The following is a 12201-nucleotide window of genomic DNA, read 5'->3' on the forward strand; positions in this document are numbered from 1 at the left end:
TAGCGAACGTTCGCAAGCTCTTTCCTCTGTGCAACTCACGACAGGCCTGGAAAAAGTCATAATTAATTTGTAGCTTAAGTTAAATAATGGGAAAATGGGAAAATGCTGTAGAGTGGGAAAGCATCTTAAATGCACCTTCATCAGCGATGATCAGGACTCTGCAGTAATCTGGACTACAACATAAATTGTTTAGGCTACGTTAATTCAATATAAGTTATAAGCCCATAACTATAAGTCATAATTAATTTGTAGCTTAAGTTAAATAATGGGAAAATGGGAAAATGCTGTAGAGTGGGAAAGCATCTTAAATGCACCTTCATCAGCGATGATCAGGACTCTGCAGTAATCTGGACTACAACATAAATTGTTTAGGCTACGTTAATTCAATATAAGTTATAAGCCCATAACTATAGCTTATGTAACTCTGTAAGCAAGCACACACACACACATACACACATACACACACACAGAGCCTGCACTGACAGTGACACCCAACATTTTTTTTTTTTTTACTTAAAAGTTAAACTGAGTTTTTAGGCCATGACCTACTGGTAGGCCTACTACAACTAGTGTCGTCTGATAATCAATTGACAACTGACCTACTTCTTTACTACTACTGTAAAAGAAGGGAAAACAGCTTACAACAACAAAAATTCAAAAAAATATACCAAAGAAATGTAAGGTCAGTTGGTTATGACAGTGAACATAGCAAGTTTGTCTCCTGGAAAAATCATCACAACCAACATAGCAAAGAGTTTGTCTTCTGGAGAAGTCATCACAACCGACAGTAAACTATGTGTGGATTGGAAATATTCATGCAGAAATTCATTCCGTTGCTTGTCGTCAATAATTAGCTGCTGTACAAAACATCGAACGAACATTTTCAAATTGTTTGCTTTCTCGAAACAGCCGTGAATTACATTTCGTATGTCGGTCATGTTCGGTTGTGACTTTGGACATACAAAATAATTTGTCCTCTCTCAGCTTTTTACCTATCGCACTCATTCGATGAGCGCGAACAACAAACAGAGAGCAGTGTGTCGTATTTTGATGCGCTCTGTTTCGTTTGAATAACATGCAAATTCGAAATGAGTTCAATGAAAAATTATTTCTAACAGATTGTTTGTCGGTTGTGATGTAGATGTCGGTTGTGACGTCAACTTGTAATTCAGAAAATACGGACAAACGAAGCTCTCTTACTTTCCCTTCTTCGACGCGCCATTTCCAAGAAAAACAAGCCTCGGTTTGAAATCAGTTGGGAGCGATGCTATTAAAACGTACGATCGGAAGTCAACGGAGAGTGTCAGTTGTTGAAAAATTCGTGATTGTTTGGTTGTGACGTCCGGACAAATGATTCGATGCTTAGCAAATTATTCGGCATATCTCTGTCATGTTTGTAAATTTCAAATGCCCAGCGATCTCAACTAATACATTAATTCTTTTTGTGTTCTGGAAACTGCAAAAGTTCGGACTGGAGCATAGATGATACATACACACGATGTCAAAACATCGTTGTCACTTCGGACAAACATCGTCACAACCAACAACCTGAAGTTAATTTCTCCGTTTCTAATTAAATATTTTTATATAGAAGCAGGTTTGTTTACACACATATTGATTTATTATTCTTATTTCCAGATTTACAATGCAGTTTGGTTTTGTGCATTAAAAAGAGTGTTCTGGGTTGATAACAAAAGTATGAGTTCTTGCTTATTGGTTTCGGCGGGAAATTTTTCCACAGTTTTTCACTTTCATCGTAGATTTAATTCACAAAGCTGTTGTTAAAACACACAATTTTATCGTAGGTATCTCTTCATCCTATTTTCAATCCAACAAACAAACACAGACACATACATGTTTTTGATAATGTTGTTTAATTGCTTACAAACACACATGGGGTCTGGAGCACGACCTTTTGTCACAACATCATATTTATACACACAAGTAAATTCAACAAATATTGGCATAATGCAAAGACAATGTAAACCTTATTTACCTTCAGTTCTATATTTAGCAAAGAGCATTAACAAAGAAGACATAATTATAGTGTTTACACTGAAGTTCTCAAATCACACTGAATTCTTTATGTTTTAAGATTGTTGCATTCTCTGTCTTTGCAGATGTCATAGCATTTGGAGCAGATCTTCAAAGTCTCCTATTGCAGACATGCCATCGTCTGCACTGGTTGTATCAACAACTTTTTCCAAGGCTGGTGCTGCAGATTTAACAAGTATATATCGTCTGCTGCAAACTCAACATTAACAACTTCTCTGTCTGCTCCTGCTTCGAATTCAACAATTCTTGTTGTCTGGTGCTGCTGCAAAGTGAATGACTTCTTCGTTTGCTGCTGCAGGTTTAACAAGTATATCGTCTGCTGCAAATTCAACAACTTCTTTGTCTGCAGATGACGCTACAAATTCAACAACTTCTGTGTCTGCTCCTGCTTCAAATTCAACAATTCTTTTTATCTGCTGCTGCAAAGTGAATGACTTCTTCCTTTGCTGGTGGTGTTGCAAATAACCTCATCTTTCCTTGTGTCACTGGCATCATTCGGATACATGTACAAGATACCTAGCTGTGCGAAGACTATTTTTTTTAAACCCAAAAGATAGAATAGAATTGGTAAATTTCTAGGTACAGAACCTAAAAGTGGGATACATGTATCCAAACTCACTTCCAGAAACTTTAGAACTGATTCAACTTCCGACATTTTTATCATGGTTTTATGGTGTGTGTTTTTTTAAATGTACAGTATATATATCATGGAAATGATGAATAAATGTTTAGAACATATTCTCACAACATATTTCTAATGGTTTTATTTATTTGTCTTTTGTTTTGTTTCATGTTAGCATGCACACTTCCTTCTTCTTCTTCTTCTGGATTCGTGGGATGAAACTCCCACGTACACTCGTGTTTTTGCACGAGTGGAATTTTACGTGTATGACCGTTTTTATGTGTGGTTCTTTTTATGTTTGCACTCAACATAAAAAACACACGTGTGAATAACTTGAATCTAACCATTATATTGTGCTTTTTATTTGGTAAAATTGACATTAGCCGTAAACGAAAATTAACTTTAATTTAACTAAGTTTATATTATGGTTTTATTTTAATGAACGTTAATTTAATGTTAATTTAACGTTAAATTAACGTAAAAACTAAACGTTTATCTCATGAGCAAACTTGGAATCCAATATCGGACCGATATCGGGCAGATATGGGATATCTTGGTCTGAGGGAGAAAAAAAATTCTAATAAAAAGTTTAATTATAGTTTTATTTTGGTTCTTTGTATCGGACCTATATCCAATATTGGCCCAATGTCGTAATCCTATATCGACCCGATTTGAAATCCGATATCGGGATCCGATATCGACCCGATATCGTATCCCGATATCGGTCCGATATCGGTCCGATATCGGGGTGCTGGCTGGATATCTCGGACCAAGATATCCGATATCTGCCTGATATCGGTCGGATATTGGATTCCAAGTTTGCTCATCAGATTAACGTTAAATTAACGTCAACTTTATTGGCCCAATGTCGGAATCCAATATCGGTCCGATATCGACCCGATATCGTATCCGATATTGGTCTGATATCGTGCCAATATTGGTGTGATGGATGGGATTGTATTGGCGATGATGTGAAAACTTGGAATCCAATATCGGACCGATATTGGAATATCTTGGTCCGAGGAAAAAAAAAAATTCTCAATAAAAAATTTAATTATAGTTTTATTTTGGTTCTTTTTGGCTCACGTAAGTGTAGCCTATGCGATCGTAACTTTGTCTGTCTGTGCGTGCGTGCGTGCGTGCGTGCGTGCGTCTGTGCGTGTGTATGTCTGTGGTAGAAACTCTAACATTTGAAGACGTCACATTACATTGACGTCACATTATGACGTAAGAGGGTTAGACGTCACGCGAAGGAAGTACTGACAGTCTCGGTCATTATTATTTTGAGCGCGCCGAGACTAGTTGGCAGTCGTGTCCTTGTAAGTAGGCTACATGCAGACAGACAGATCTAGATCTAGTGTCTCGCTTTCTTGCACAGTTTCACCTATGCTCTTTCTGTGTGTGTGTGTGTGTGTGTGTGTGTGTGTGTGTGACGGTGTGTGTGTGTGTGTGTGTGTGTGTGTGTGTGTGTGTGTGTGATTGAGTTTGTGTTACTGTTTGTCGATTTCTTACGTGAGCCTTGAAGGCTTCGCCTCTTGTTTTGGTTCTTTTTATTTTTGCACTCAACATAAAAAAACACATGTTTAAATAACGTTAATCTAACCATTATATTATGCTTTTTATTTGGTAAAACTGACATTAGCCGTAAACAAAATTAACTTTAATTTAACGTTATATCCGATATCGGTCCGATATCGGTCCGATATCGGTCCGATATCGGATTCCAAGTTTGCTCATCAGATTAACATTAAATTAATGTTAACTTAATTAACGTAAAAAGTTAACATTAATTTAATGTTAATCTGATGAGCAAACTTGGAATCCGATATCGGTCCGATATCGGTCCGATATCGGATTCCAAGTTTGCTCATCAGATTAACATTGAATTAATGTTAACTTAATTAACGTAAAAAGTTAACATTAATTTAATGTTAATCTGATGAGCAAACTTGGAATCCGATATCGGTCCGATATCGGATTTGACCGGATATCTCGGACCAAGATATCCGATATCGGTCCGATATCGGTCCGATATCGGATTCCAAGTTTGCTCATCAGATTAACATTAAATTAATGTTAACTTAATTAACGTAAAAAGTTAACATTAATTTAACGTTAATCTGATGAGCAAACTTGGAATCCAATATCGGACCGATATCGGACCGATATCGGATATCTTGGTCCGAGATATCCGGTCAAATCCGATATCGGACTGATATCGACCCGATATCGTGTGCTGACTGGGTAGGTCCCTGCTCCCACTAAGAACTTTAGCCAGGAAATGCTGACATTATGCCCATTTTATGACATTAGCAGTTAGGTTCTCATGTAAGTTAATACCACAGGTTATCATTTTACAACTTTTTTTTCTCGGGTAGAATTGATGCTTGTTCTTATGACAGTATGGCTTGCTGAGGCCATTTAATATAATTTCATTTTCATTTTCATTACTTTATTGTCCTATTGCTGGAAAATGTTGCCCAACCTCCCAGCCGCGAGCTAGCAGCAACCAAGATGTGTGCATGTAAGATGTAATCAGCCACTTCTTGCACTTCTGGCAAAATGATGTAGATCTTTTATGTGCCACAATGGAGACACAGGCATGGGAAATTGATACCATCTCTGAGTCTGCAAATAAAGTTGACTCATGTCGGTCCTGGCCCAGATTCGAACCAGTGACCCAAGTATTACAAGTCCAGTGCTCTACCAACTGAGCTACCTGCCCCCCACAGTTTGAGAGTCCTTAACTAGTCAGAAAACAAAAAATATCCAATATCCAACATTGCACAGGGCTAATGCGGACAGCTTTAAATGTATGAATACAAGCTTGACGCTAGTCCAAAAGATATGTGCACCAGAGTAGCTTTAGTCATTTACACAGGAAGGAAGATATAGATCTTTAAAAAAAAAAATTTAAAAAAAAAGCCCACTCAAGTTATCAGCATTATAACCATTGGCTGGGTAAACAGGAAAACCTGAACTCAAATAGATTGCAGAACGATACCGTGTTGCAGTGCTCACCCAGGAAAAAGAACTTGATCCTGGAGGACATTTTCCATGCTGAACATTTGACAAACTGTTATAGATATATCACATGACAGGAGAGTTGATGTGACATATTTTCACCTTGTCTTTTATTTATTTTTTTTCTTTTATTACACAGAAACTGAAAGGTGGAAAGACAAAAGTGTGGTGTGAGTTGTGTGACACAACTTTACACATCTTCAAAGAAAGCAAGGTATGGACAAGACATCTCTGTGGCAACTTACTTTATTTGTAACCAACAGAATTGCCTAGTAGATCTGTAAGCTTGTGATATTGATTTTGAATTGATGGGTTAATTTTGTGTGTCAGTGGTCTTTTTAAACTACTTCATATTTTTTAGATAGATAAATTCCAAAAATAACTTTGCCGGTTTTGTATTGGTTGTGGAAGAGTGAATACCCTTGCCAAAACCTCTGACAAACATTGAAGGGGCCAATTACTAGTGAGGCGTGTGTCGGAAACACATGCTCCTGTGCACGTGTTTCGGACACACCCTTTAGTCGTGATTGGCCCCTCCAATGTTTGTCAGAGGTTTTGGCAAGGGTATTCACTCTTCCACAACCTATACAAACCCGACGGAGTTATTTCCAAAAATGGTCTTTAGTCATGTTCACCAGTGCTGTAACAAATACAATTATGCTTATTAACTCACTGGTTTGCTTATTTTCAGAAACCAAGAATCTTAACAGAATTTGTACATGTATGTATGTAAGTCCAGTTTGGAGTGTGCAAAACCCAATCTTATTTTTGACACAGTAACCATGCATACCCTAATATTTCTTTTTGGCCCATCCTTGATTTAATTTTGTGATATCTGCGTTTTTCAGTGTTTTCAGTTTCCTTTTCATGACCACCAAGCCCTTACCTTGAAAAAAAAAGCGTTAACTAAACCTTCACATGACCATATCGTTGCTAAAGTTCACAAACCTCGTAACTCAATTTTGGAGGTTTCGGAACTAAAACAATACCCCCTGCGGGTTTGGGGGAGTCCCATATTGGTTGGGACGAGAAAAAATTTACCCGATGCTCCCCAGCATGTTGTAAGAGGCGACTAACGGATTCTGTTTCTCCTTTTACCCTTGTTAAGTGTTTCTTGTATAGAATATAGTCAATTTTTGTAAAGATTTTAGTCAAGCAGTATGTAAGAAATGTTAAGTCCTTTGTACTGGAAACTTGCATTCTCCCAGTAAGGTAATATATTGTACTACGTTGCAAGCCCCTGGAGCAAATTTTTGATTAGTGCTTTTGTGAACAAGAAACAATTGACAAGTGGCTCTATCCCATCTCCCCCCTTCCCCCGTCGCGATATAACCTTCATGGTTGAAAACGACGTAAAACACCAAATAAAGAAACTAAAACAATAATTAACTCCCTTATTTGTTTGTCCAATTGGTGAGGAACAATCGTATTTTCAGCTGCTTTCTAAAGTGAGAAAAAGTTCTTGAGAAAAAAATTGTATCTTCACTTGTTTTAAGGGAGCGCCCCCAAAAAACCCACTTCAGTTGAACTTACGAGCTTTTCATGCCACACTTGGACAGAAACTATGTCATAACATGGAAGATACGAAGTTGCTGCTGTTGTAATTTTTACTCTACAGATATTTTTTACTCAGAAATATGAAATATGGCCACTAAAGGTTAGGTGACGAGGGAAAAAAACTTGTTTGATTTTTTAAATTTATTTTTGTTTTTTTTATTTCTTGTGCACTCCTTTCTCGCTCTCTTTTTTTAATTTTTAAACAAATTTTATGTTATCTTTTTTTTTTATCTTCTTCAGTGATGTTCCGAGGCGTCGGTCATCGGTCATAGACCGATTTAGGTTGTAAAATGACCTATTGCAAACACCTCTGTCCCGTCAAATGTCCGATCCGATCGCGAAGTCAGCGGTCATTGTCTGATAGTATTACGTCTAGAGCGGTCACTGCAAGAAGAATCTGTACAAACTGAAGTATCAAACCCCGTTAAAACGAGTTCGAATCGGGGCCTACTTGAACTTCAATTTTCACTCTCGGTCGAACAATAAAAACAAGGGACGCAACTCTCGACCGAACAATATTACAAGAGCCACAACTCTCGCTACTTTTGACAGCGACACTTTACTTCCGCCGCCACATTTCTGCAAAGAAAGCTGTTCAAGCTCACTGAAAATGATCACGTGTGACATTCTGAAGTGTGTGAAAGATTACTTGTCACTTGTGACATTAATTCTGAAGCATAGTGTGTGTGTGTGTGTGTGTGTGTGTGTGTGTGTGTGTGTGTGTGTGTGTGTGTGTGTGTCAAAGATCACTTATGACATTCTGAAGCATGTGTCTGTGTGTGTGAAAGTAACCCTACTGAACACTGTTGCATTTAAAATGTTAAAATAAATTTGGAACTGTTCAGTTTTTATTTGCCTTTATTCATATATTCTCAGTCATCTAAAAAGGTTAGGTGCCATGATTGGTTCGCTTGATCTCAATGTCCTATTGTTTGTTTGTAGTCAGGACATGATGTCCTATTAGTTTTTTGATTCAGGACATTTTGTCCTGTTACCCTCCAGTCCTAGGAACATCACTGCTTCTTTCGTTTTCTTTTTACATTTAGTCAAGTTTTGACTAAATGTTTTAACATAGAGGGGGAATCGAGACGAGGGTCGTGGTGTATGTGTGTGTATCTGTCTGTGCGTGTGTGTGTGTAGAGCAATTCAGACCAAACTACTGGACCGATCTTTATGAAATTTGACATGAGAGTTCCTGGGAATGATATTCCGGGATGTTTTTTTTCATTTTTTTGATAAATACCTTTGATGACGTCATATCCGGCTTTTTGTAAAAGTTGAGGCGGCACTGTCACACCCTCATTTTTGAATCAAATTGATTGAAATTTTTGTAAAGTAATCTTCGACGAAGGCCGGACTTAGGTATTGCATTTCAGCTTGGTGGCGTAAAAATTAATAAATGACTTTGGTCATTAAAAATCTGAAAATTGAAATTTTTTTTTTATATATAAAACGATCCAAATTTACGTTCATCTTATTCTACATCATTTCCTGATTCCAAAAACATATAAATATGTTATATTCGGATTAAAAACAAGCTCTGAAAATTAAAAATATAAAAATTATGATCAAAATTAAATTTCCGAAATCGATTTAAAAACAATTTCATCTTATTCCTTGTCGGTTCCTGATTCCCAAAACATATAGATATGATATGTTTGGATTAAAAACACGCTCAGAAAGTTAAAACGAAGAGAGGTACAGAAAAGCGTGCTATGCAGCACAGTGAAACCACTACAGCGCTGAACAGGCTCATCAGTTTCACTCCGTTTTGCACAAGCGGCGGACTACGGTCATTGTGAAAAAATGCAATGCGTTCAGTTTCATTCTGTGAGTTCCACAGCTTGACTAAATGTAGTTATTTCGCCTTATGCGACTTGTTTCTTCTTCTCTCTTTTTTTTTCTTTTCTTTTTTCTTCTCTCTCTTCTTTTCTTCTTTATGTACACATGTATTTATTTTATTTTTGTTTGTTTATTTCATCCTCTTTTTGCTTGTCCCGACGCTTGTTCCTTCTCCCAGTATGCTCCCACGCCGCCCCGTCCCAGCACTCACTGCAACATCCACCCCTGAACTTCGTTCCGCCGCCAGACTTTGTTGAATCAATGAGCCCCCAGTGTTGGTCAGACACTCAACATTTCTCAGTTGTATCGAATATCATTAACAACTGACATTAATACACATGTAGACTGATATTGCACTGTTTTAAAGAAAATATCAACCCATGAATTAAAGTTGTATTTGATGCGTTAAATTTTCAAAACATTTTTTTTCTTCTCAAAACAGCAAAAGTTGAGATACAAGGGTTTTAAATTACATCAACCATATATTCAGGTTGCACCTGTTTGTCTGTAACTAATTTGATATGGTTGAATTTTGTTTTTAATATAATTTTTTTTATAGTAACCAAGTGTGTGTTCCTCCGAAAACGGCGTATGGCTGCCTAAATGGCGGGGTAAAAAACGGTCATACACGTAAAATTCCACTCGTGCAAAAAAAACAACACGAGTGTACGTGGAAGTTTCAGCCCACGAACGCAGAAGAAGAAGAAGACCAAGTGTGTGTCTGTGTGCCCAAGTTTATGAAAATCCCATAAAAAAAATTAGAACATTCTTTTGAAGACATGCTCTGTGAGGTTTTGCTGAATCTCTTTTTTTATTTATTTTTTATTTAATGTATTCACTTTTTTTCCATCTACTATGTGTTCTCCCACAAACTCATGCAGACAGTGATTTGAAGATTTGTTTTTAAAGACTAGAGTAATGCTTTCCCTGCTATCATGCACTTTTCAGATGTCCCATTTTTTCATCTTCCCTTTTTGTGTGTGAATGGGTGGGTGTTGGTTGTGGTGGTGGTTGTTGTTGTTGTTGTTGTTGTTGTTGTTGTTGTTGTTGTTGTTGTTGTTGTTGTTGTTGTTGTTGTTGTTGTTGTTGTTGTTGTCATGGTGGTGAAGTTGTTGTAGTTTCGTTGCAATGTTTCAATATGTTTAGACACTATTTTTGCTTGGAAGAAAAAAAAGATAAGTGAGTGTGTGCTGAAAACATGGATCATGTTATGTATCTACATTTTCCTTGATTTTGTTATATATATACTCAGAGAGTGGTTTGATTCTTGGTTGGATACCATATGGGTTGACAACTTTCGCCATATCTACCATCAGACCACTGATGAGACACATGAGTGTCGAAACACATGTTTGGTCACGGTAGTAAAACAATGGTCCTCCTCTGGACTAGTTTCCTCTCTTGATACTCTCCCTTCGGGGCAGATTCTCTTTGTGAAACTCGGTCCGTTGGAGGAGGATCTGATTTCCCCAATAGGGCTGTCTGTGAAGGGACACATTTTTTTGTTTCCTCTCTCTTTTGCTCTGCTAAGAGATTTTAACAAATCTCAGAAGAAAGTCTCTTCTGACTTTCAATTGTTTCTTTCACAACTTCTGATGTTTTATGTATATATATATATATATACTAGAATGAATACCCGCTTCGCCGGGTAGCCGGCTTCGCCGGGAAGAAGCACTTAGAGCCGTACGCCGGCTTTGCCGGGTCCGAACAATGGACCCGCCAAGCTTAGGTCCCTCCCAGATTCGTGGAATGGGAACAGCACGAAAATGATTCAGTGGCCATAATGCCATTCCGGGGATGGGGATATAGCTCAGTTGGTAGCGCGCTGGATTTGTATTCAGTTGGCCGCTGTCAGCGTGAGTTCGATCCCAGGTTCGGCGGAAATTTATTTCACAGAGTCAACTTTGTGTGCAGACTCTCTTCGGTGTCCGAACCTCCCCCCGTGTACACTACATTGGGTGTGCACGTTAAAGATCCCACGATTGACAAAAGGGTCTTTCCTGGCAAAATTGCTTAGGCACAGTTAATAATTGTCTACATATACCCGTGTGGCTTGGAATAATAGGCCGTGAAAGGTAAATATGCGCCGAAATGGCTGCAATCTACTGGCTGTATAAAATTTCATCTCACACGGCATCACTGCAGAGCGCCTAGAACTGTACCCACGGAATATGCGCGATATAAGACTCATTGATTGATTGATTGATTGATTCCTGACCATATCGAGTCCCATCCTTGTCGACGAATGTAACCGTGTTAATCACCTTTGGAGGCGAACTCCACTCAAACAGGATTGAGCAATTTATAGCTTATCTGTAAGCCCTTTTGAACTGTTATGGCTTCTCAAAGGAAGGCCAGTACATACAAATACACAAAAGCCGCCAGACCACATCACAAACAGAACTGAACAATCCCCAGGTGTTGCTCACATAGAGAGACACACACACACACACACACACAAACACAGAGAAGCCGTATCTATAGAGAGATAGATGACAGTGTATTTTTCGCGTGGCTATAAATTGATTCGACCTTTGACCTTTGCACTTTTACAGTGAGGATAATTTACGGGTCCAATTTACGTTCTGGACACTGCGGTGACCTTCTAAAAATAGTAACAGAACGCCGGGAATATCCGAAGACGCCCCACTCATACTATAGTGCACCATACGAAGGAAGGGAGGTAAACGCTGAAAACCTGGAGAAGATGAGAAGATAAGGAAGAGTTACTTATAATGGTGAAATGAACACAAAAACCAAAATCGGTTCAGCGCTGCGCGCTGAGAGCACGTGTTGAAATATCTCATCGATGATATTGTGTCCGGGGTGTAGCTGAATACGGTGTCCAAATTTGAAAAAGATCCACCGAGAACTTTGGCTTTGGTGTGTCGGTATGGGGGCCCGGGTAGCTGAGGTGGAACCAAAATAGCTGAGGTGGAACCAAAATCGGTTCAGCGCTGCGCGCTGAGAGCACGTGTTGAAATATCGACCAGGTTGTGTCCTGTCCCGGGTCTACCTGAATATGCCCACCAAATTTGAAGCAGATCCATCGAGAACTTTGGCCGTGCATCGCGAACTCACACACAGATACACACACAGAC

At 38.5% G+C, this 12201-nt stretch overlaps 1 protein-coding gene across 2 annotated transcripts in view; it reads left to right on the forward strand.

Moving 5' to 3' along the window:
* Positions 1-12201, forward strand: part of LOC138958624 (uncharacterized) — a 37158-nt gene that overhangs the window by 10956 nt on the left and 14001 nt on the right. Inside the window, exons 2-3 of one of the 2 annotated variants that reach the window (XM_070329833.1) lie at positions 5841-5915; positions 6393-6422. In XM_070329833.1, coding sequence (XP_070185934.1) covers positions 5841-5915; positions 6393-6422 — 105 coding nt within the window. The remainder of the gene's footprint in view (positions 1-5840; positions 5916-6392; positions 6423-12201) is intronic. The other variant, XM_070329834.1, reaches the window with a different exon arrangement.

This window comes from Littorina saxatilis, linkage group LG2, assembly GCF_037325665.1.
Source record: "Littorina saxatilis isolate snail1 linkage group LG2, US_GU_Lsax_2.0, whole genome shotgun sequence".
NCBI lineage: Eukaryota > Metazoa > Mollusca > Gastropoda > Littorinimorpha > Littorinidae > Littorina > Littorina saxatilis.